Below are 26,938 nucleotides of genomic sequence, written 5' to 3' on the forward strand. Positions count from 1 at the left end.
CCCAGCTCAAAAGGCTCTCGGGGCCAAAGCTCATCTCAGAACACTAGCAGCAGAGGCTTGGGAGAAAAAGACAGAGCACAGAGATCACCTCCATTCTGAAATTTTGGCAAAGCCATAAGAGAACAAGTGCTTATAAAGCTCTTTAACTGGTCGCTCTCACCATCTGATGAGGTCATACTGGACAATCAAAACAGTATAGGCTTGATCTAAAGTCTACTGAAGTCAATGGGAACCTTTCTATTGACTTCTATTGTCTTTAGATCCGGCATTAAGCATTTACTGTAGATGAAGAATCTTCCATCTGAAACCTTTAAGAGAGATCTGCTCTGGGAAAAGCTTGACTTTAAACAGAAGTTTATTCTAGTGCCCTTCTCTAAAGTATCCCCTCCCCATACTGTTGTGCAATGTGCTGTGTCCAATTTATCAACCTGTCAGCCTTTCCACCTCTCCCCTGGCCAGAGGTGTCTGCTGTTCTGTGATGGGTAGATATATCTGCAAAGCCCATTAGAATAAAATGCACTATACTAATGCAATACACTACTATTAAATCACCATGACATATCATGCTTGCAGTATTTAGCTAGTTGTAAACTCTTTCAACTTGGCTATAAACCAGTTTCTTACCTACAGCTTTTCCTGTTTGCACAACATTCCGGCTGGTATTGACCATAACATTTCCAATTTTCTTGCCACGTTCGCTGTTCTGGACAGAGCTAAACAAGGGAAATGTTGAAAGAGCAATAATTAACTGATTCAGTACCTACTCAAGGGACAAAACTATCAATTAAGTGTAAACAAACTCATAAGATTCAGATCCATCTAATCATTCCACCACAGACCAGTTACACATATTAATGTGTCAGGCATGGTGGAAGAAGGGGAGAACAGATTCTGCCAGTTAGCCAGGAATCAAGGGAAACAGATTCCTCTTTGCGGACCACTCTGTGCTCATTGGTGTAAAACCTAAAGACATTTGTGGAAAGTGTTTCTGTTGTAGATTACAAGACAAAATTTTACAGCATCTACATTTAGGTACCTTTGAAAATTGTATCTTTAGTCTACATGCTTTGTTAAAAAGCCAGTACAGTTGATAAAATGTACTTGGACTTTCAGGGTATGTCTACATTGCAACTTAAGTCCAACTTGAGTTAGCAGACCCCGGGTTTAACAACTTAGGGTTATGTTCATTTGTAATCCCAGGTTAGGAATTGTTTAACTCTGGGTTCCTGCCTGGGGCTCCAGCATCTACATGGTAGTATGGGGGCCTACGTCCAAACACGTATATCCCATACTTCTTTGCACCCAACTGTAACCTTGTTTATAGTGCAGAGTAGGAAAACTTGATTGTATGCCAAATTTTACTGTCTAGAGGACAAAGGAAGTTGGCCTGTGGGATATTTTTGACAAACTCTCAAAGCACATGTCCAATGGGCCTGCATTTATCCTGCAAGGTAATTGGACTTGAATCCTTGGTATAAGGTTGATTTAGGCTCAGACCTCTGTAGGGTTCTGGGTCCAACATGCATTTAGATGGAAGGGGTGAGAGGCTTGAGCCTGAGATGGAACCCTGGATTTATGTTGCAGGGTAAACAAACTATGACATGATCCTTCACCAAAGGCTCTTAAGCAACCTAAGCAGTTGGGGACAAAAGGGAAGGTTCCATCCTGGAGAGTAACTGATTAGAGGATAGGAAACAAAGAATAAGAATAAACTGACAATTTTCACAACAGAGTAAGATAAATAGCAGGGTCCCCCAAGGATTTGTTCTGGGATGTGAACTTTTAAGCATATTCATAAATGATTTAGATAACAGAGTGAACAGTAAGGTGACAAAATTTGCAAATAATTATTCGAGACAATGAAGTCGAAAACTGATTGTGAAAAGTTATAAAGCTATCTCACTAAATTGTGTGACTGGGTGAAAAAATGGCACATGAAATTCAAACTTGATTTGTGCAAAGTAATGCAGACTAGCAAAAATTATCCCAACTATACATACAAAATGTAATAAATTAGCTATTACAACTCCAGAAAGATCTTAGAATCATGGATTGAATGAAAACATCCATTCAATGTGCAGCAGCAGTGTAAAAAAAGCTAAACATTAGGAACCATTAGGAAAGGTTAAGATGACAAAATATATAATACGCTACTTTATAAATCCATTGCGCATTCACATTTTGAATACAGGCAGTCCCCGACTTACGCGGATCCGACTTATGTCGGATCCGCACTTATGAACGGGGCTTTTCTCGCCCCAGAGCTCACGGGCGGCGGGTCGCCACCCGTGTCCTCCGGGGCGAGAAAAGCTTCTCCCAGTCTCCCTGGTCTGCTGGGGGGGGGGGGGGGGGTGTCCAGCAAAGCCACTGGACGCCCCCCAGCAGACCAGGGACACCCGAGCAAAGCCGCCGCCTGGGCGGCTTTGCTCATTTGCCCGGGAGAAAAGCCGCCCAGGCAGCGGGACCCCCGCCGCCTGGGCGGCTTTGCTCGGGTGTCCCTGGTCTGCTGGGGGGGTCCATCGGCTTTGCTGGACCCCCCCAGCAGACCAGGGGGACAGGAGAAAAGCTGCCCAGGCGGCGGGGGTCCCGCCACCCGGGTGGCTTTGCTCAGGTCTCCCTGGCCTGCTGGGGGGGAAGGGGCGCAGCTAGTGCGCCCCTCCCCCCCCCCAGCAGACCAGGCTTTTGTTGCTGGACGCCTCGGGTAGAGCAGCTGGGGTGCTGCCGGGTTGGTCCTGTGGGAACCTACCGGGCAGCGCCCCAGCTGTTCTGTCCCAGGCTCCAGATTCAGCAGCTGTTGAAACTGATCAGGCTGATTCCAGGAAGCTGGGGGCAGAGCAACTCTGCCTCCCACTTCCTGTAGTCAGCCCCTGGTCAGTTTCAGTGGCAGCAGCTGAATCTGGAGCCAGTTCCGACTTACATACAAATTCAACTTAAGAACAAACCTCTAGTCCCTATCTTGTATGTAACCCGGGGACTGCCTGTACTATGTGCAGTTCTGGTTGTCTGATCTCAAAAAAGATATATTAGAATTGGAACAGGTGCAGAGAAGAGCATAGAAGATTATTAGAGTATGGAACAGCTTCCACATGAGAGATTAAAAAGAGTGGAACTGTTCATTTTGGCAAAGAGATTGAAGCACGGCATGATACAAGATCTATGAGAAAGTGTTTGGAGAAAGTGAATAGGGAAGATTTATTTATTCATTCCTTCACATAACTCAAGAATTAGGGGTCACCTGATGAAATTAATAGGCAAAAAGTTTAAACAAAGAAAAGTAAGTACTTCAGACAAAACACAGTCAACCTGTGGGTCTGTTGCCATGAGATGTTGTGAAAGCCTATGCTATTACTTGGTTTAAAGAAATTAAGAAGTTCATGGAGGGTAGGTCAAGATGGTCAAGGATACAGTGCTGTGCTCCAGATGTCCCTAAAACTCCAAGTGCCATAAGTTGGGACTGGACAACAGAGGCTGGATCACTCAAAATTGCATTGTTCTATCCATTCCCTGTGAAGCATCTGGCACTGGTCACTGTCGGCAGACAGGATACTGGGCTAGATGAACAATTAGTCTCAGCCAGTACAGCCGTTCTTATTATACACACACAGTAGAATAGGGCCAGGCAAAAATATGGCCCATGGGCTGGATCTGGCCCATCAAGCCACTGGATCCAGCCTTAGTTAGGCTCCTTCCCTCCCCTTCCCCGTAGAGCAGTCAGCTGTGGGGCCCTGTTTGTCTGTAAATAGCTGCAAGCCTGGGAGAAGGGGGGAGTGAAGAGAGGCTTCATGCACTGCCCCTGCCCACAGCACAATCTTGCAGCTCTCACTGGCCAGTTTCTGGTCAATGGGAACTTCCTGTTTGAAGAACAGGCAGTGTGCAAAGTACCCTTCCCCCAGTCTTGCATCTGTTCACAGATGCGCATGGCCCCATGACCAGCTGCTCTGAGCAGCCTGCCAGGACATGTAAGGCAGGGAGCCTGGCTGTGGAACCTGCTGAGCTGCTAGCTGGGAGTCACTCAGGTAAGCGTCTCCAGGTGAAAGCCTGCCTCTCCCTCCATCCAACTCTCTGCCTCTCACTTGTTGCCCCTACCCCACATAACCTAACCCTCTGCATCCCTCCTGCACCCATACCCCCTCCCAGATCCTGCACCCCAATCCCCTGCCTCAGGTCAAAGCCCAAACCCCTCCATCACCTTCTGAACCCCAGTCTCCTTCCAAATGTTACAACCCCCTTCTATCCCAGGTCACAGCCCAATCTCTGAGCTCCCTCCTGCACCCCAGTCCTTTGACCCAGGTCACAACCACCTCCTTCATCCAAATTCCACTCCAGATCCCATACTCCCTCCCATGCCCCAAGCTCCCTTCTGCATCCAACCTCCAACCCAGAACCCACACTTCCTCCAAGTAATATCATAAAAGAGTGCAGCCCTTGACCACTTACCAAATTCTTGGAGTGGTCCCCCACCACCAAAAATTATTGTCCCTCTCCTGCAGTAAAAGCAAGTTGTTCATAACTCCCCCTTTTTAAAAACATTGTTTAACATTGTATGTACTGTATTTGCCTTTTTTGGTCTCTGGTGCTGCCTAATTGCCTATACTTCTGGTTCTAAATAAGGTATATAATTGACAGGTCAGTTTGTAACCTGTGTTCATAATTCTGAGATTCTACCGTATATGCGCTCAAGGACCAGCAGAGGCAAGAGGGCTTTATCTATTGAGGCTCATGCATCAGAACTGATAGTTAACTTGCAACTGCAAGCTTGAAATTTGACCTGAGGTATATCAATAAAACTCCACTGAAGATTGGATTGCACAGCCGTAACAGAGAGCAGAATTAGGCTTGAAAAGCAGATGGATGCAAGAACAGGAATGAAGTGAGCTTAATTCTAGACTCCAGGCTGAATGTTTGAAGCTGAAGGTTATAGAAAATATATTTCTACTTTAAGACTGAAAAAGCTGAATTAGGGACACAAACATTGAACCCCAAAACATCAATTTTATAATTATTTTCTGCCAGACAGAATTTGATTTAAAGGGCCAGCTCCTCTGTGGATTTAAAAATTAGTGGAACTATGCAGAAGATCTGGCCCAGAGTTTAAATAAAGAAATACAGAATAAAACAAAACAAAAATCACTGTACTAGAAATGTTTTTAAAGTTTTGGATTACAGTACTCACAAGTCAACATTAATAAGTGGGTTAGCAAGAGGACATATTGCATCATGGAAAATACAGCTCTAATAATCCATCAATTATTTATGATTGGTATCCCCCCCACCATAAAAGTATCAAGGACCTACTGTAGTAGGCACTGTACACACACATGAAAAGACTTATACCGGAAATATTTTTCACACTCTCAAGTACATGGCCCATCCTTAGAGTGCAGCATATAGTTTTGTGAAGAGGGTCAATTCCCATGTCTCTAGAAGAATCTTGATTTTATCTACATAGTCTCAATTTAGCTATTGGCAATAAAATGTGAAAGTATTATATACTTACTGTGATAATCTTAACTTTACATCCGATACAGAGTACTGGCCCTGGAATGGGTGGCTGGAATGGGAAAAATTACAGTGTTACTGTTTCGTCATTTTTTTCCTTAATGAAAAAAATTGCATGGCTTTATTTGCAAGTTGTCCTCCACTGAAACAAAGAAAATATCTAGTTACACCTGTCCCTGGTGTCACCTAAGAGTCAGCAGTAGGATTTTGATGACATCATCTACAATCTGCCATCCATCTACAAATGAGACATGTTTCCATCTTCTTTTCAAACTTCATAAAAGCTAACAGCTGAAACATTCCTCCTGATATCAATATGAGGCACGATGAGAGAAGCAATGTGTCTGGTTGACATCTAGGGCTTCATAGATTTACCCCCACCCCTCCAAAGCCATAAAATTAACTCAAACAGCAGCCAACGTAACGTATGGAGTACACGTTTTAATTATTTCTAGGCAGCATGCTGCCATACTCTGTACCCGAAGCTACTGAGTAACCTTCAAATGAAACCTAAAGTACAGTGCATTTGCTCAGTCCATTTTAAAAGTGAAAAAAGCACAAAGAATGCAACCACTGAACCAACAACATCACTGTCAAATGACTATATTGCTACTGCTCCCTGGAAATCTAGAAGGAATCAAAAATCTGCAAGAACCAGGAGACTATAAAACTTCTAAGGAGAGGGAGGCCAGGGGTGGCTGGGAAGCTGACAGGGAATAAGTAGCCCCGGCTGGGCCAGCAGCAGGGCCTGGGGCTAGAAAGCCGCAGGCAGGAGCCCTGGCTGGGCCAGGAAGGCACAACCTCTAGTTGCAAGGGATTCTGCTGGACAAGAGTGGAGCCCATGGGGCTGGCAACTAGGAGCAGTGCCAGTGGCCAGGAGGGGAGCATTGACCTCCCCTGGTCCAGCCAACTCCTTAGTTCCAGACTGCTCAGGTCCCAGGAGTGCTGGACCAGGGAGGTCCAATTTGTAGTAATCAAAGAGAGCCTGCACTTCCTGGTCTAAAGGAAAAAAGCTACTTCCTTTTCTCTTTCCAGTAGTGCAGTGATAAATCTCTCAACATTTCCCACAGTTGCCTCATGCAGGCTGTAGGGAGGAGCAGTAAAAGTGAACCTCGTAACATCCACAAAAGCTCTCTGATTCCATATAGGAACAGCACAATACAATCTTTATTTCCCCCCTTATCTTTGAAATTGGTGTCTTACCTAGAATTTACCTCAGCTAGAGCAGGATGCTTGTTGCTGTTCCATACTCTGTAGTTGTGTGTATTTTTCCAAGCTGCTACAAATGCTGTTCCAAAGTCTGACAATATCTTTTCATTGTCTGATGAATAAAAGACAGAAAGTGAATGAACCTGTAGCAATGCACTAAGGATGAAAAAGAAACAAAAGGGAGGTTTTGAAGAAATCAGAAATGTCCTCAATTCTTGTCAGAGAACACGGGGTTCCAGGCAGGGCTGGTCCACAACATTTTGGCACCTGAGGTGGGGAAGCTCAAATGATGCCCCCATACCCTCTCGCTGCACCAGCAGCAGACATGATTTTCTACACTCTGGATCCTAATGGTACCCCCTTACAGTCTGGCACCTGAGGCGGCCTCCTCAGTTTGCCTCATGGTAAGGCCAGTCCTGGTTCCAGGTCCATAAGCATTAAAAAAGCAACAAGCTCTGTAATTTGGGATTGAAAAAATGCCACTGCACAACACAGAGTTAAGTAAAGGAAAATGGAGTTTAGACAACCAAGAAATTCATTTAAAGGAACTCTGACAACTTAGTTTAGATACAACTTAAATAAACCCCCCCCCCCACTAATATGAATAAAAACAGTATTTTTACTTTTTGATTATATCAAGCTGTTTAACGTCCTCATATTAAAACCCAAACTGCACTGTGCTACTATATGAGAGTCTGAATGTGAAAGTAAGTGGCCTAGCACTGTTGCAAGGCAATATCCAACAGCAGGGAAGAAGTCAAAGGGGTACCCCAACAATCATAAAGAATCATCATCTGGGCTAGTCTTGCCCTAATAGCAGAATCCTACTTTACTGTGCTAGATGAAACTGCACATTCAATTTAAGGGTGAAGCTCAGAATTACTAAAGTGTGAATTAATGAATAACTATCAAATACTACAGGTTTGTTATACTAATGTCTCTAACAATATGTTAAATACAGAACATCGATCTACAATATTTAGATGGGAAAAGCAAAATCTATCATGAGCAGTGTTCCCTTTACATTTTCCATCCTTAGGTGAGTTGAATTTTCTTTTGGGTGGGTTAAAATTTCTTATGTGCACCACCAACATTGAGGTTGTACGTGGAGATGTAGTGTGTCCCAGTACAAACAAAAAAACTAAGTATAAAATATATATTTTAAACAGTCCACGGATATGAAAGACTATATATTAAAACAAGGGATAATTAACAAGGAATAATGCTTAAGATGTTTATTTAATATGAAATCAAATAAAGAAAACTAACACTACGCTTGGAGTACATGCATTAGCATCCTTCCTAACAACTCAAGCTAGTAAACACATCAAAATGGGGCATACCGCAAATGGCTATATAACTAAATCAAAGGCATGGCCATTAAGTAAAAGCCTAAAAAATATGTACAGCTTTAAGATGCTAAACAAATCCGTGAGTCAACTAGAAATAGTCATACTCTCCTGGAAAATATTAACTTAAATATTTACTGACACTGGAAAGGAGAGTGAAAGGCATTTGCTCAGGCTTATACACTTTCTCTGGGGAATGTTTAGGGTCCATGCTATGCAAATGAACAGAGATCTGTAAAACAGATAAAAGTTCTGGTTTGAAACTTTCTCCTTGTATCACTAACTCAAAGAGAAGAAACCCCCAGAGCACTTGACCAGAATCCACCTCCAATTGAAAGGCCAAACAAATTAAATAGGATCCAGTTCTTCCAGTTTTAACAATTTACCATGTATTTACCATGTATTAACTAGTGACACAGGATTTTTAAAAAGCATTAAGATCAGAGTTTGCAGATATCTACAACACTAAAAAAAAATATGTTAAAGTTTACATAGGTGTTAATGGCTTATGGTAAGAAAGTAAATGATTCTTTTGTTTGAAAAGTAATCATGCAAATGTCATGAGCTAGGCCTTTTGTTCCAGTATTCAAAAGCAGCCTAAAAGCTTTTAACCCATCTGAAATTTTGTCACCATCCCCATACAGCCTGCCCCAGCCCAGGAGAGAGTCCTATGTCTGCAACCCAACTAGAACTAATGTGCTGAGACAGTCTGGTTCTTGCTCCCCACAGAGTCCATATGGGAAAAAGTTAAGACACCTCAAACAACCCACCCCCCCGTTTCCCCCACCTAGCCTCCATGAAATCTGCTCTCCCCCAGCCCTGCAGAGGAGAAAGTCCTAGTTTTGGAGCCCAACCAGGGCTGCTGCACAGAGACAGACAGGTTTTGACTCCTCCTGCTTGCAGCCCAGATGGAAACAAGTTAAAGACATCCCAAACAAACATTCCTCTCTCACCACCTAACTGCACAGACACCAGCACCACCCCTTTTCCCCACTTACCCCATGCTGTCTGGTCCCTCTCTCCTAGCCCTGAAAGCTCATAGGAAGTTGCAGGCAAATTCAGCTGCTGTAATCAGATCTCTGTAATCAAAACTCTCCTCTCCTGCATACTCCAAACTCAACCCCCTCTTGCTCCCTCCCATCCTAGCCACATACTTCTTCCCTCCCTCCCTATGTTCCCTTCCCTACCAGCACGCTCATCTGGAGCGGGGAGCTTCTGTTGCTGAGGGAGTGCCTCTCCCCAGCCAGGAAACTCTCTGCATGGCAGCCCTAAACCTTTGGGCAGGGCTCAATTAGTAGCTGCACGGCTGCCCTGCTGCACATCTTATAGAGAACTTAGATCATGAGATTCATGAAAAGTATGTTATGCCACAAACAGTTAATCATCTCAAATAAAATTACAGAGAACATAGAAGTCTTAATATATCAATGTTTGAAGTGAACCATGACACAGTATTTGCCTAAGGAGCATCATGGAGTAGACATAGAATTGGTTTCAGGCTGTCAACTGAGAGTTATGAAGGGGAGGGCAATTAAAAGGGTCAATAATGGGCAAACAGAACATTTTCCTAAAAGATTTAGAGAGAGAGAATTTATAAATTCTGCATAACTAATGGGAATAGCTAAAGTCCACAAAGAGACCCTAAATTATCAGGATGTCTATATGTACAGATTACAAGTACTTCTTTTTACGAGGACAGCGTAAGGGAAATAAACACAAATACCCAAGATAACAAAGAGGGAATATAGTAGTCTGTTAATCATTTGAAAGTTAACAACATAGAATAAAGCATGAAATTAGTTACAACAGTCAAGGGATTAAAAAAAAAAAGAAAATTTTCAACTCAGATAAAGGATGAGCATGAACCAAACTGAAAATGCAATGAAACAATTATTTACTAAGCATCCAGCCTTCCCTACCCATCCTCAACTTAGCCCCTAAAGAGATTACCAGAATGTACCTTGCTGTAGCATAGCAGCAAGCAGTGCATGAAGATAGGCACCAAACTGAGCCCTGATCCACTCATCTCCTCCCTCCCAGCCAGTGCCATCAAGGAAAACATCATCCCGGTTTTCAGTAACATGCTTCACCAAGTAGTCTGCAAATCTCAAGTCAGCAGTTGTGAGGTTCAGGGTCTTCTTGAGTTCTGGGTCATGGACTTGTACAAGGGCTTCCTCTATCTGATTGAAATAATCCCAAGGGAAAAAACAGTCCAAATAAGACCTTTAGAATACATAACCATACTATTTTTGATCAAATGACTAATTCATCCCCACCTATAACCACAATCAAAGGTAAGGAGAAACTGATTACCAAATTATGCTTCACCTGTTCTCATGATACAAGATATCGGTCTGAAGTAGTCTAAACCTGATGATCTTCCTGGGAAAAGCTCTTTATGAGGATTTTGGATACATTCAGATAGGGTATGTTTCTAGAGATGCTTTTCCAAGACACTGATTTATTGGTTGATTGTGTTAACTTGCTACCTGCACATGATTATTTAATGTTGTTGGGTGGTCGTAATTATGTAATTGTAAACTGAATTCCTAGGGCATCTACAGTTTTCGGTCTGGGCATTTTTTATTTCAGTTTAAATATAAATAAATGCATTGGAGGAAGAGCATATTAGGGCTACCATAGTGGTCTGTTTCTCAATCATATATATTTATTTTTAAGATCATATTAGGGAGCCATCAAAGTTCACTATGAAAAAATAAGTCATGACAACAAGGAGCTATATGGAGCTCTTAAAATATTATATAAACTGTAAACACTGGATATAATGTATTATACCAGAAACTTATTAATATTTTTCAAAGTGAACAAAGTTAATAAGGAAAACCTTAATAATTTATATGAATGAAAGTGTAAAGAATTCTAGCATCATAGGTGTGAATTTTTTCTCTATTTATTTAAGGGCTTGACTACATGGTGAAGTTCTTCCAGAATAAGAAGAAGATAAGTTGTAAATTTACAGCACTATAGCTATTTCAGAATAGCTCGTTTGGACACACAATTGATTCGGTCAATTTCCCTTGAGATCACGAAAACTTGATTGGTTACCCACTTTAAGCCAAGTACAGAAAATGTCAGTGAACCTAACTGGAAGTTTAGGAATATTTTTGTTTATATTGCCTTTTGACAAAAGATTTTTAAAAGCAAGCGTTTAGGAAAATTCTCTGGAATAGGAGCTTTCTATAGTGTGTTTGTATAGTGTCTAGGACAATAGAGTTTTGGTTCATTACTGGAACTCTAGGTACCAACACTATGCAAATAATAAAAATAATGTATTTATTTAACAACTTCATTAGCAATCAAAGGCTCTTCTTTTGACAAACACATTCATAAGACAACCATTTTTTTTAAGTTGAAAAGAAGAGAATTCATACTTCCACAATTGCATCACTTAGATGCTTCTGCTGACGGAACAGGATGTTGGTGGCTCCCGCAACAAAGCCACGGACTGTTACATCAGAGAGGAGGTGATGCTGTTGCAGTGCCATGTATGGCAAGCAAAGGTAACCCTAAAATAATAGAAATGTTAAATGATTAGTAAGAAAAGGGAGATGCAAAATACCTCCCCGATCCATCTTACTGTAGCTACCCACATTGCCAGTTCTTCCAACAGCTAAATGAAATCAAGAGCAACACTGTAGAGAGAGAACATTGCCCTCTGCACCATGTTCCTAGCCAAACTGCCACCAGAGTTTAATGTTGCTTTGCTACATTATGCAAACACAAGCAAAACACAGTTTCACAGAAACTGAATATATTTAGTAATGGCTCATGACAGCTTTCACTGTTATGTGACTGGTTGAAATCTAGGCCAAACAGCCTTCAGATTGTAACTGGGTTGAGAAATGTGAAATGAATTTGGTGATCTCAATCCAATTCTCATATCTTGGCACGCACAGTAAGAAGGACAAGAACGGAATGGACAGAGAAAATATCCTCTTTTCCACAGCAGAGTATCTACTGTCAGGACTTAAATATGCTGCCAGGACTGTTATACACTCTTGCACTTCAGCTATCCACATTTTTCAGGGACAGACTTTCAGGCTCCAGGGATAACTTTTCGTGAGTATATACATGCTCCTTGGAGGAAAAAAAGAAAGCAGGAGGAGAAAAAGACTAAGCTCTGTGCTTTTTAACCGCTATGTTCTTATGATACTAATTATATCAATGCTTTCCAGGAAAATTTGCTATTTAAAAATGTCTAAGTCTTTGATGTAGGTTACACCCAAATTCTAGTGATACAGCTGTAAGTATTATAATTTTCATTTTAAAATAGAATCAATGTACCCCTTGAAACTCTAGCCCAATTCCAGCTGTTCAGTTACATAAAGCATTGTGTAGTTCTTTCACTAACTGTAACAGACGGGCTGCAGGCATATTGGCCTAAACAAGAGTGAATGTACATCAATCAGCATGCAGTACATGACAATTTGAAACATATGCAAGAAAGGAATACAACTACTCCTTTTTTCTCCATTACACACAGAGATCACTATCCAAAACACTAACAACTTAAACTGAGCCATCACTGTCAAAGGGTAACAGTCTGGATAGATAGTTATCACCCTGGAGCATTAGGTTCCCAGAAAAAAAATTAAGGATGTTGCCAATGTAATATTTGTCATGTAATTTTTACAACCAGAGAAGGTGTTAAATTTTTTAAAAATTGCTTTACCACTTAAAATAAAAAGGAGACTGGATTATAAACTCATCACGGAACTATGACGTTTTCTGATTTACATTGGAGTAAATGAGTTGAACATCTGCTCTTAGATAGCAGTCACTAAAAATAGTAAAAAAAATCCATAACCTATTTTTTTCTTGTAGTGTGTGCTCTTTTATACTAGAAAATACATTACCCAATGGTCAATTAAGCCAGTTCATGACCTTTTGGCACAATTTTATTCATCCAACTTTGGTCTAATGCACTAAACTTTCTTTCCACAGTACTGAACAAGGATACAAAACCAAGAAAACTAACTTGTAAATAGTCCTATCAAAAGGGATTTACAGATTATAAAAACAGAAGGGGACCACTGGTTATATAGTCTGACCTCCTATATAAAACAGGTTATAGGATTTCCCTGAATTAAAGTGTATCTTACTAAAACATCCATTCTTGATTTAAAAATTGATAGGTATAAAATGGAGTACAGTTTCATAATGAATTAAATTGTTTGGTGAGAGTACACAATCTTGAAGTTATTGAAGGATGCACATCCCTAAACATTAGTTTACAGCCGCTCCCCAACTTACGGCCACCTCTACTTACAACCATCCGCACGTATGACCAAAGCGGTCCTAAATGCAGATCTGAGTTACGAACGGCGATCCGCGCTTACGAACAGTGCGGTCGCCATGAAACTCTATGGGATCCAAGTTACGAACAGTTCGAGTTACGGACCAATGTTGGTCTGTAACTCGTTCGTAACTCGGAGAGCGGCTGTATCTGAAATTTCAAGTCCTTTACTTTGATTTCATTAGCTAAACTTTTATGAGAGAATGAATGCCTTTGTGGGGTAGAAGATAAACATTTAAAATTATATTATTAGTTAAATTTAAATTGTTCCATTCTTCATTTTAACCCATCTTTAAAATCTTAAGCATTTTCCCCCAATAGTGATTTTCTCCTTTTACTAAATGAAAAAAGAAAAAACCCCACAAAAAAACCCCAAACCAACCGCAAAACATAACACTGCTTTCTGCCTTTACAATGATACTTCTAGTAGACCTGAAGTTAACATGATTTTTGCATTTGTTTGTATGCAGTGTTATAGCTGACTCAATCCTAGGATATGTGAGACAAAGTGGGTGAGATAGTGTCTTTCATTGGTTCTACTTCTGTTGGTGAGAGAGACTAGCTTTAGATCTTATACAGATCTCGGAAATTTACTCAGGGTGTCACAGCTAAACACAAAATGGAACAGATTGTTTAGTATACGTAATTAACATGTATTTCAAGGGAACATTTAAGGTGACATAGCAAGAGTTTGTTGGTGGGTTATAGAGAGTTGTAATTAAGATGTAAATCCAGTTTCATTTGAAAGTATTGTGCAGATTTCCTTTAAGGATGAGGATTGATAGGTCAGATATAGAGTAATCAACTTAATATCATCAGTGTATCTCAGATATATTATTTACAGGGTGAATAAAAAAAAATCAATGATTTAAAAAATGTAAAAAACCAAATTTATTTAAATCTGATTTTTTGAAATAAATAAAAAAAATACTAAATTTTCCAGTTAAAACAAGTTATAATTAAATATAGTCACAAACATGCTAAACTTACATTTACAATCCTCTAAAAATGAATTAGTGGCTCTAGTCTGTCCAGCCTGCCAACCAGCGCTTTCTTCTTGAAAGTTCTGGACTTTCAATTTCTGTTTCTCAGCAGACTATCATGTGCAAAGACAGACAAAGGCTAGATAGGACTGTTTTTGTTCTTTGCTTATGCGGTGGTGGATCTGGGCCAAGCATGGCAGAGGAGTAAAGACACTGTCTAATGAGAGAGATACACTATATCTGAAAGGACAGAGGCAGCATAGAATGGAACAGTAAAGAGGATTGGAAAGAAAAAAGGAAGACATTTAGCAAAAGACACAGTTTCCTATATTTCCCCACATTTTTGCCACAGAAAAACTGTCATTAATTCTGAGCATGACACACACCCTGTTTGGGAATATTTTGAAGAAATTCGTTTCCTGGGTTAAAACAAAAACATGTCAAGTGTAAGCAGTGCAAGATGATGCGGAGCCTAGCTGCAAGAATGAAACATCATAAAGAAAACTGCTTATTGGGAGAAAATGATGTGGATAAAGACGTGGCTATGTCTGAGGAACAATATGGATTAACTTTACAATACATCATTCTTCAAGACTCTATTCCTTTTAGTGTAAGTGTGATTTAACAAGTAAATTCCCAAACTGCTTGCTATGTTGGATGTTGCAAGAAGAAAAATATTTAGCTTAACTAATTAAACAAACCATAAGGATTAGCTAACTAAATTTAGAATCTACCAGTAATCTACTGGCTGCAGGAAAAGAAATCTAGAGTTGCCAGTTGCTACTGAGTGTCTTATTTTATGTACTACACAATACATGCCTCTTATTTTGGAATACCTTGGTCACAGACCATAATGTTGACACCATAAATCTATTACCTATTTTACTTGAGCAGCTTTGCCAAAGGAACCCCATCCTATACTTGTTTTCAATGGTGCTTACTCCAAAATTAAGAAAACTCAAAAAATAACTAATTGTCCTATAGAACCAGGTTAGTCTCTATGGGCACTTCCACACTGCAGGGCAAAACTTGAATTAAGCTACATCAATTGCGTAGCTAAAGTCAAAATAGGTTAATTCGGCTTTTGGTGCTTGTGTAATGAGGGTTACAGGAGTGAGAGTGAGAAGTCCTCCTGCTTTCCATTAGGTCAGTTATTCTGAATAATGTTGCTGTGCAGACATACCCTAAGGTACTACAGGATCATTCATTTCTTTTTAAGTGTTTTTTTTTTAATTATAGACAGCTACCCGTCAGACTCCAAAATTAAGGGCACTCTAAGTAGAGTCAGTCTTAGCTCTTTTGGTAACATTTAGTGATATGAGGACTTGTCTGTTAAGAGTTAATAAAATTTGAAAATTAAAAAGAATTTTAAGGACAGCTGTCAGCAACTCTGTAGACTGATGCAATTGCAAATGTGAAACATTTATGTAACATTTAAACTTTAAGCTAATAAAATATAAGTGCTATTGTGTTTGTGTGTGAGAGTTAGTACATACTCATCATTACCTGTGTCAAGCTGCAGATGCAGCAGCAGTACACTAGGATTGATAAGAACTATTTCCTAAAATAAATATCAAGTTATCTAAAAAAAATTACACAATATATATCCTCTTAGATGTTGTAAAATGGTGAACTGAACTGTAAATTAATGTTTTAGTGATCAAATTTGCACCATAGTTTGAAGAAATATGTGAAGTAGTATCAGTGGGAAACTTGATTTAAATCAATTATTTAAATTGCATTGATTTAAATCAGTCCACTCTGATTGTATGTCTCATCAATGATATTTTCATCCTCTGTAGAGACACCAAAAACTCCCTCAGATTAGGGATGTAAACGGGTAGCCTGCTTCAGTGGCCCCCCAACTGCAATAGGCAAGTTAACAGGTTAAACATGTAGTTTAACCTGTTAATATTTTAAATGAGATTTTACATTCCTAGCTCAGATTTCTACCACAATAACCAACCCCTGTAAATTAAACGCTCTCTGGAACGCTCCCATGCCAGCATCAATTTTCTGGACATCATGATCAGCTTCAACTATGGAACCATAAAAGTATACAACCCTCCCCCCCCCGCCCCACAGATCACCACACCTACCACCTTTGCAGATTCAGTATATACCCCAATACATCTGTTATCTACAGCTAGGCACTTGCATACCATAGAACCGTGGTGTCCAATCAGTTCTGAAGTAGTAGCCACTACAGCGGCTACTGCTATAGTGAACTAGCCACATTCAACAGGCCAAATAGCCACATGTGACTAGTGGTTAGCATGTTTGACATCTCGGCCACAGAACATGCTCAAAGAGAAAAAATCTGGAATAATGTACATTAACACCCCCAAAATCACCATTGCAAAACAAGGACACTTCACCATAAAAGTATCTTGAGAGAACGTGTTTCAATACAGAGATAAAACCCCCTCTCTTTGCCCACACCTCCCTACTTGCCACACCACACTGGAACCTATAAAGTATACCATAAAACAACTACAACCCATACTTAATGGGGACCCTGAACTCTTTATTCTGGCCTTCAAATAACCCGCTCCCCAACCTCTCCAAGCTTATCATCAGATGTAAATTGTATATCCTGCTTTGTGAGCAAACACAAAGCAACTCCAGGCCCTGCCAGAACAACTAATGCAAAACCTACAAACATATGTTGATAGCAATGAAGATCGGTACCCCCCACATTACATCTTTCAAGATCTATGCGTCCTACAAATGCTTTTCACAACACGAGGTGCACCTCATCCAGTGCACTAACTATGTGGGTGAAATCAGAAAATCATTAAACTTTCAAATGAACTCACAAAAGAATAAAAGACAAACACACCACCACAACTTTTGGGTGTACACATGGGCGGGTTGGTGAAGGCAGGGCTGGTGGAAACAAGCCCTCAGCCCCACCTCCAATCCCACCCCTTCTGCTAAACTCTGCTCCTTTCCTGCCCCCAGGAGGCAGGGCAGCGCATCACTTGTGTGCTCCCACACTTCCAACCACGGGGAGGAGAGCAGGCACAGGGGAAAAATTCTGTTGAGGGGGGGGAAAAAAAGGGGAGACCAAAGTTGTTGAGAATAGATAAATAAAACAGCATTAAAACAGCATGGCCCCTTTCAGAGTGCATACAGAGTCAGAATAGGGATAGGAACAGAGGAGCGGTTGAGCACTAAGATCCAGGGAAGGCATTGCTTTCCCTTGGTCTTTAGGCTTTTTGCCGGTGGCCATTTTGTTTTCTTGATCAAGCCAGAACGCAGCTTCCCTGTGGAACCAGGTAAGCAGGAGGCCTGGGGGCGGGGGGCTGGGTCCAGTTGCTGAGTATGTCCTAGGGTTGCCAGGTGTCCGGTATTTCTGCCTCGTGGCGGGGGAAATCAGAAAATACCAGACATTTTAGGTGTCCGGTATTTTCTGATATATATTTTTTTTTAATACCAGACAGGAGGCAAAAATACCGGACTGTCCGGGTCAATACCGGACACCTGGCAACCCTACTCAAAATAAAGGACTGAATAAAGACACAGGGTTTATGGCCTATTTCAACAATCTATATCCCAACAACAATTCTCCTACATCTGCTTTTCTCCACACTCCCTTCTGTTCCTCCCAATGACTGGAGGGGCATTAATAGGCCTCTCACATTGAACAGTCCCTCGAAATGTGTGTTATCTACTTTCAGAAAACTATCTGTTCTAGCTTGTATTTATCTGCAACATTGATCTGATCTACACTACAGATGTGTGACAATAATACAACAACTAGGGATATGAAAAATCCACATCCCTAAGTGATGTAGTTATACTGACCTAACCTCCAGAACTGACAGCATTACATCGGCTGGGGAGCTTCTGCCATCAACATAGCTACCGCCTCTCAGGGAGGTGCATTAAAACTATGCTAATGGGAAACCCATGCGGAATACAAATTACAAGAGCTCAGAGTCCAGCCTTTTGGGGTCTTTTGCTGCAGCAAGCCACTGTGCTGTGATTTAGCACTGTCAGTTGTTAATTTTATTTCATTTCAAGATTCAAGTGTACAAAGATTGTGTCTCTCTCAAACACTTTCTCTAGAACTTATTTCCAATTGCAGTACAAGTAAAATCTGTGCTAGATGTAAATGTGTTTAATTTTTAATTTGCTGAGCAATGTTTGTCCATGGTATCCACTAGGGACCTTATCTCTCAGATTTGTCTAGCAAGTGCTTACATATTACAGCACACAGAACTTTAGGAAAAGCCTAAATTAGAGGTGGGGAACCTCAGGCCCAGGGAGGCCAAATGGAGCCCCTGGCTTGCCTGGGTCTGACCCCTGAGGCTCAGGGCCCCCTCCCGCACTGGGCAACCAGTGCTGGCGCTTCAGCTCTCCTGCTGCCTCACCATGGTGCTGGAGCACATAAAATCTACTAGGCTGAGCCCCCATAGGCTCTGGTGTGCAAGAGGAATGTGGGGGAGTGTCTTTCTCCTTCTCCTGTTCGAAAGGAGAACATGAAATATGTATTTTTTTTCATATTTTAGTAAAATAAAAAAAATCCACTTTTCTGGATGTATATTCAAATACATTCAGAAAAGCAGATTTTTTTTTTGTTTTTTTTACAAAAATAAGGCCACTTGTCAGAGTCTGCACTTGAATATGGAGCAATACTTTAAATAGGCTTCAAGTTAGGCACCCAAAATCAGTAGTCACTTTTGAAAACTTGAAGGGTGAGTAAATATTTACTAAGTGTAATTATCAAAATGTGTACCTTAGTAAAAATAGCCAATGGCATGCCATACTGGTCCTCCTCCAATCCAGATATTGGTCCTGGAACAAGAACCACATGTCCTGTTTTAGCCTGAGGCTGCACAGTAATTGGAAGGCTTTCTGAGGTCGTGCATTCCTTTGAAAAGATTTCAGTCTGTTCTGATGTCATATTTTCATGTTCTCCTTCTTTCGAGTTGGTATCCTCCAAAATATTAGGATCCAAGGTCTCCCAGTCACTTTCAGAAGACTCTGGAGAAGTGCGTGAAGGAGGTTTCAAATGTTGCCCAGAGTCATTGGAGGACTTTGATCCATTGCAATTCTTTTCAAAATTGGATAAAGGCACATCTGTTTTGTGAGCCTCCAGTACATAATTTCCTGACAGCTTTCTTCGTCCCTCACCCATTCCTGAGTTTGTATTTGAAATGTCAGCAGCAGACACGGAAACATAATCATCTAAAGGGATAGTAACTTCCTGCAAGCCAGTATCCTCTGAAACACTCTTTCTTGGTCTGTATTGTGAACTGTCCCTAAGACCATGTTCAATCATACCTAGAGGACAAACACATACACAAATATCTCAAAGATGTTAGTGATTTTTGATAATGGCAAAGAAGGAAACACTTTTTAGTTTATTAAAAAAAGGAAGTCATGCATTTTTAAGCCCTTTTAAAATCCAGTCCACTTCTTCTGCCCAAATGGATTAGCACTAACCTTGGTAAGATCTATTTAAAGTTCAATATACATTTGGCAGGAACACAGAACCAATGACTTATTCATTCACATATCAAAGGTGGCTAACATGCAGCCCAAACAGATCAAATAGACTTTAGCATCTTATTTCTAAGGTAAAGAGCTCTCCATAAAAACTGTTATAAGGTTGTACGCCTGTGTGCTTCATAAAAATACTATGTCGGTTTAAATGTGAATTCATTGTGACTATTGTTTTCTGGAAATAAACCAACACAGATCTCATATCACATAATTTGCAAACACACACTTCTCCAATACTATCACTGTCAATTTTAAGTACAGGCAGTCCCCGGGTTACATGGATCCGACTTACATCGGATCCCTACTTACAAACAGGGTGAGGTAACCCTGCACTAGCTGCTTCCCCCCAGCAGACCAGGGAGACGTGAAGCTAGCGTCCCCCCCCCCCCCCCCCGGCAGACCAGGGAGACGCGGAGCGGCTTTTCTCAGCAGACACCTCAGCTTGAGAATAAAGGACTGAGGGAAGTGAGGTGTGGGAGAATAAAACTGAGCTCTGGAGAAATGTTTGGCTAGAGTTTCCCCTACAATATGTACCAGTTCCAACTTACATACAAATTCAACTTAGGAACAAACCTACAGTCCCTATCTTGTACGTAACCCGGGGACTGCCTGTAATGAACAGAAATTACATAAGAAAGATATAGCCCAAAAAGCCCAAACCTGCTTTTACTTACCCGGAAAGAGAGACAAGACAGTCATCAGTGCTCCCACCAGTCTATTTACTGGTGAAATATAAAACAACACCTGTGGGAATGGCGAGGAGGGGAAAATTAAAATGAAAGCTTAAGTCAGAGAGAACAAACAAACAAAAAAACCCCAAAACAAACAGACAAGAGAATCGGGGGACATCTAATGTTTGTGTGTGTGTGTGTGTGTGTGTGTGTGTGTTCTCTCACACACACACTCACACTAGTTTATGGAGAATTTTACATCAAGAAAAGCCCCTATAACATTTTATTCAGATAAGTATTAAAGAGAAGACACAACAAGGCATTTACTGTACTTGGATAACTCAACCCTGTACTGGTTGGTTGGGACAGTTTTAGGGGTGGCAAGAATGACCAGTTACAATCTTGACGATTGATTGAATTGCAAAATTTTACACTCTGGTTCTTAATGGTGCTCACTCTTGAAGAATGAGAGTTATGCCACACTGCCTTTAGCTGACTAGAGGATTGCTCTAGTCATGCAGGGGTAGGGAACCTTTTTTGGAACAGAGGCCACTGACCCTCAGAAAAATCAATTGGGGGCTGCACACAAGTGAGGAAAAACACACCCATTCACAGTCTTTGTTTAATCCTGAGTTGATTGTGTCAAACTTGAAGATGAACTGTAGATCAGCAGTTTCTCTTTGAAGTCTGGTCCTGAAGTTTTTTTTGCTGCAGGATGGCTACCTTTAGATCTGCAATTGTGTGTCCAGGGAGATTGAAGTGGTCCCCTACAGGTTTTTGTATGTTGCCATTCCTAATATCTGATTTGTGTCCATTTATTCTTTTACGTAGGGACTGTCCAGTTTGGCCGACGTATATAGCAGTGGGGCATTCTTGGCACATGATGGCATATATTACATTAGTAGATGTGCAGGAGAATGAACCAGTGACAGTATGGCTGATCTGGTTAGGTCCTGTGATGGTGTTGCTGGTGTATATATGTGGGCAGAGTTGGCACCGAGGTTTGTTGCATGGATTGGTTCCTGATTTAAGAGGCATTATGGTGCGGTGTGTAGTTGCTGGTGAGAATATGCTTCAGGTTGGTGGGTTGTCTGTGGGCAAAGAATGGCCTGCCTCCCAAGGCCTGTGAAAACGAGGGATCATTGTCCAGGATGGGTTGTAGATCACTAATGATGCGTTGGAGAGGTTTTAGCTGAGGACTGTAGGTGATGGCCAGTGGTGTTCTGTTGGTTTAACTCTGGATTAAACAAAGACTGTGAATGGCTTGCTAACTACAAAAGCAGCTTCTCCTCTCTTGGAATTCACACCTCTAGATCAAAGCTTTTTTTTTTTCTTTTAGGGAGCAGGAAAGGACTCTTTTCTAAAACAAAACTGTCTCAACCCAAACTGGTGATAGAAATGTAGCCGTGCTAGTCTGGGGTAGCTGAAGCAAAATGCAGGACAATGTAGCACTTCAAAGACTAACAAGATGGTTTATTAGATGATGAGCTTTCGTGGGCCAGACCCACTTCCTCAGATCAAATAGTGGAAGAAAGTAGTCACAACCATATATACCAAAGGATACAATTTAAAAAAATGAACAAATATGAAAAGGACAAATCACATTGCAGAACAGAAGGAGGATGCGGGGGGGGTGGGAAGGGGGAGGAAGGAAGGTAAGTGTCTGTGAATTGCTGATATTAAAGGTAGGGAGAGTGGGATGTTTGTGAGTTAATGGTATTACAGGTGATAATTGGGGAAACTGTCTTGATAATGGGTGAGAAAGTTCAAAGACTTGTTAAGTCCTTGTTGGTAAGTGTCGAATTTTAACATGAATGACAGTTCAGAGGATTCCCTTTCAAGTGCAGATGTAAAAGGTCTTTGTAGCAGAATGCAGGTGGCTAAGTCATTTAGAGAGTGTCCTTTCTGGTTAAAGTGGCAAGAAACTGTTTTCTTCCACAGAGATTTCAACAACCTACACCCCACCATCAACCTCAGCCTGGACCATTCTACACGAGAGATCCACTTCCTGGACACCACCGTACAAATCAACAATGGAAAATTAGACACCACTCTCTACAGAAAACCCACTGACTCATACAGTTACCTACATGCATCCAGCTCCCATCCAGAACACACCACACGATCCATCGTCTATAGCCAAGCCCTTCGATACAACCGCATCTGCTCTAACCCCACTGACAGAGACCAGAAGCTTCAGGATCTCTACCAAGCATTTATAAATCTCAACTACCCACCCAGAGAAACAAAAAAGCAAATTGAAAGAGCCAGACGAATACCTAGAAACCATCTACTTCAAGACAGACCCAAGAAAACCAACAATAGAACACCACTTGTCATCACCTACAACCCCCAACTTAAACCTGTCCAACACATTATCAAGAAACTACAGCCTATATTGGAACAGGATACCATACTCAAAGAGGCTCTGGGAGACAGACCCATAGTCTCCTATAGACAACCACCTAACCTCAAGATGATTCTTACCAACCACCACAGGACATACCACACTAATACCAACCCTGGTACCTTCCCTTGCAACAAACCCCGTTGCCAGCTTTGTCCACATATTCATTCTGCTGATACCATTATTGGACCTAACCAAGTGAGTTATAAGATCAAGAACACATATTCCTGCGCATCCAGAAATATAATCTACGCTATCATGTGCCGAAAGTGTCCGTCTGCTATGTACATTGGACAAACATCTCAGACACTTCGCCAAAGGATTAATGCCCACAAAACAGATATTAGACAAGATCACAAAGAGAAAACAGTTTCTTGCCACTTTAACCAGAAAGGACACTCTCTAAATGACTTAGCCACCTGCATTCTGCTACAAAGACCTTTTACATCTGCACTTGAAAGGGAATCCTCTGAACTGTCATTCATGTTAAAATTCGACACTTACCAACAAGGACTTAACAAGTCTTTGAACTTTCTCACCCATTATCAAGACAGTTTCCCCAATTATCACCTGTAATACCATTAACTCACAAACATCCCACTCTCCCTACCTTTAATATCAGCAATTCACAGACACTTACCTTCCTTCCTCCCCCTTCCCACCCCCCCCGCATCCTCCTTCTGTTCTGCAATGTGATTTGTCCTTTTCATATTTGTTCATTTTTTTAAATTGTATCCTTTGGTATATATGGTTGTGACTACTTTCTTCCACTATTTGATCTGAGGAAGTGGGTCTGGCCCACGAAAGCTCATCATCTAATAAACCATCTTGTTAGTCTTTAAAGTGCTACATTGTCCTGCATTTTACCCATAAAAAGGCAAGTGAAAATAAATGTAATTCCCATTAGGCACCGATCTGTCTCTTTAGGTGTGTGTAAATCTAAGTCATTAACACCTCCTTATCTTGCTGCTGTTTCAAGCAAGAGCAGCTCAGTTTAGCAGCTGCTTGACAATTCCCCGCCCCCGCCAATCCAGTTAAAACTCCCTGCCTGAGCAGGTTGGATGTGAGGCTCAAGTAGTAATACAGGTTCCCTGCTGAGCAAGGCAGGAGGGAGGGGCAGAACTAAGCTCTCACCTACATGCCAATGAAAATCAGCTCACATGCTACTGATGGCACGTGTGCCCTAGGTTGCTGACCCCTGCTCTAGAATAACTGTCAATCATGGCAAAATCAACTGTGTGAGAATAGAATTTATATACCAATGCACACAAAGCAGCTAATCAAGAAGATAAAGCTTCCAGTTTTACTTATGCCTATATGCAAATATACTTGAGCAATGGAGTTTACTCCAGACATATTTAGTATAGCATTTATCCTTCATTAACATATGCTTTTTAGTGTCATATGAACAATTTCATCTCCATTTCAATCCTCTCCTTCATCCCACATACCCTACCTTTTTCTCTAGAAGAATCAATTTGAAAAGAATTAAGACCTGCAAAATAAAGGAAAATTAACATAGTTGATGACTAGCAAACAGGAAAAAAAAAAAAAAAGCAGATGTGTGTGCATGCATATGTGTAATATACATTAGTTCATCTTTCACTAAAAGTTTCCATTATCTATTTCATTTCTTCCAAAATTTGACCAAGTACACCTGGCCAATGAAAAACTTCATATTCTATTTGTTCCAGCTAAATGTCTATTAAAAACAGTATCGTAGTGGGAAGCAATTACTGGAGTTAAATTCTTCCTAATATTAATTTTATTAATAAATAAAATATGCCCTATTGTCCTGAAATAAAATGATATTGTACATATCACATTGTGTGACTTGTGTTAAAAAACAACTGTTCCACAGAAAAATGTTAATGTAGTGGAATGTTAGGGCTACATCAACAGATTTAGGCACCTAACTGACACTTAATGGGCAATGTCCAAAATTTAGATCTTTAAAACCCTGCTCTGTTGCCACTCAACCTTGAAAGCCTTGAAATCCCACTAATAAAAGTCTTCCAAAGCACATAACTACAAAAGTCCTGACACCCAGTGCTTAGCTCACGCCCAAACCCTGGTGTGATCTGCAAATTTGATGTTCCCCACCTATTTCACTTGCAGGGGCCAATCTGTAGCCGTGCTCCAAGCATTCCTAATCTACACATAGAACAGTGATTAGGGTACTTAGCCAAAAGGTGGAAGGCCTGGTCTAAAATCTCCACTCTGCCCGAGAGGAACAGAAACAAGGTCTTAACCACTAAACTATGGTGTATTCTGAGGCATGTTTCTCTCAGTCTCTATTACTGAAGCTGTTCTCCACGAACAAAATAGTCATTCGGCCATAGAGCGAATGAGAATTACTCTATAGCCTAACAGTAAGAGTACCTGCCCAGGATGTAGAAGAGTGAGGTTCAACCTTATGCTCTTTTCAGGCAGAGGGGGAATTTGAACCTAAATGTTCCATATCCTAAGTAAGTCTTCTAACTGCTGGGATAACAGGTTTATATGGGGTGGCACCACTCTCTCCTACTTCTTGATATATGTAATTTTTTTTGTTGGCTTTTTTTTTTTTGGTGGTGTATGCACAAAAGGAGTGAAGAGTACATGAAATCTGTCTATTAGGTTGCAACCTGCAAGGAAACCTCCAGGCTGCACCAACCTGCGCCTGAGGCCGGAAAGTCACAGGAGTCTGTATCAAGCTCCTTAGCAGCACCCACTATGTATAGTAGAATGTCTGGCCCTTAAAATATGAAGAAGCATATGTGTACACTTGCTTAGCTGTCAGTTGATCATCATGTAACTTACATTTTATCATGTTAAAAAAAAACATGCTAGTGGTGTACTTTATAAAGACACATGAAAATGAATACCTTGTGCCTAAACTGAAGGACAAGATCTCGAGGAGACAGACCTAAAACATTAAGAACAAATCCATTATTGAAGCTGCACAAGAGGTATCAATGCCCTTCTTTCTGTCCCCCATTTTTCTTTTAACCAAATTACACAAGCTAACGTGACATACGATTCCCCATTCTCATGGAAATCATTGTGATGTCATTAAAAGAATTCAATCCACCTTCTCTTCCTTCTGAGAATATGAGTGTTGAAAGTAAGATGGAGACTCTGCCTTACAAAAGGTGGCTGTTTATTTCATGCTAAAGTCAGCTAACCAAACCATTTTCCTATGGAAGCATCTGATTCAACAATGACTTTTAGTTCTCTTTCTAGATAACAACTTTTCCTATGATATATAGTGATAGAAATGTAGCCATGTTAGTCCTGTTTTTTGTTTCAGATACACCAGACTATGTAGCACTTTAAAGACTAACAAGATGGTTTATTAGGTGATGAGCTTTTGTGGGCCAGACCCACTTCCTCAGATCAAATAGTGGAAGAAAATTGTCACAACTATATATGCCAAAGGATACAATTTAGAAAGAAGTGAACACATATGAAAAGGACAAATCAAATTTCAGAACAGAAGGGGGATAGGGGAGGGGAGGGGAGGTAAATGTCTGTGAGCTCATGATATCAGAGGTGATAATTGGGGACGCTATCTTTGTAATGGGTACGATAATTAATGTCTTTGTTTAAACTTAGGCATAAAGTGTCGAATTTAAGCATGAATGTCAGTTCAGCAGATTCTCTTTCAAGTGTGGTCTTAAAAGGTCTTTGAAGCAGGATGCAAGTAATCAAGTCGTTGAGACAATGTCCTTTCTGGTTGAAATGGCAAGAAACTGTTTTTTCTTTGTGATCCTGTCTAATATCTGTTTTGTGGGCATTGATTCTGCGTGCAACCAACACCCCCAGCTATCTCCGAGATATTACTGACTTCCTAAGGAAACTACAAAACATCGATAATCTCCCCGATAACACCATCCTTGCCACCATGGATGTAGAAGCTCTATACACCAACATCCCACACGAAGACGGATTACAAACAATTAGAAACAATATCCCAGAGGACACCACTGCCAATCTGGCAGCAGACC

At 40.8% G+C, this 26,938-nt stretch overlaps 1 protein-coding gene across 1 annotated transcript in view; it reads right to left on the reverse strand.

Annotated features, from left to right (window-relative positions):
* The window catches only part of AVL9 (AVL9 cell migration associated), a 63,192-nt gene that overhangs the window by 5,910 nt on the left and 30,344 nt on the right, over window positions 1-26,938 (reverse strand). Inside the window, exons 7-15 of the mRNA XM_006124037.5 lie at window positions 25,817-25,857; window positions 24,406-24,444; window positions 20,546-20,615; window positions 19,102-19,649; window positions 11,450-11,584; window positions 10,018-10,237; window positions 6,703-6,820; window positions 5,498-5,551; window positions 625-713 (exon numbers count right to left, since the gene is read on the reverse strand). Coding sequence (XP_006124099.2) covers window positions 625-713; window positions 5,498-5,551; window positions 6,703-6,820; window positions 10,018-10,237; window positions 11,450-11,584; window positions 19,102-19,649; window positions 20,546-20,615; window positions 24,406-24,444; window positions 25,817-25,857 — 1,314 coding nt within the window. The remainder of the gene's footprint in view (window positions 1-624; window positions 714-5,497; window positions 5,552-6,702; window positions 6,821-10,017; window positions 10,238-11,449; window positions 11,585-19,101; window positions 19,650-20,545; window positions 20,616-24,405; window positions 24,445-25,816; window positions 25,858-26,938) is intronic.

The sequence above is a fragment of the Pelodiscus sinensis genome, chromosome 2 (genome assembly GCF_052426305.1).
Source record: "Pelodiscus sinensis isolate ZL-2025 chromosome 2, ASM5242630v1, whole genome shotgun sequence".
In the NCBI taxonomy this organism is placed as follows: domain Eukaryota; kingdom Metazoa; phylum Chordata; order Testudines; family Trionychidae; genus Pelodiscus; species Pelodiscus sinensis.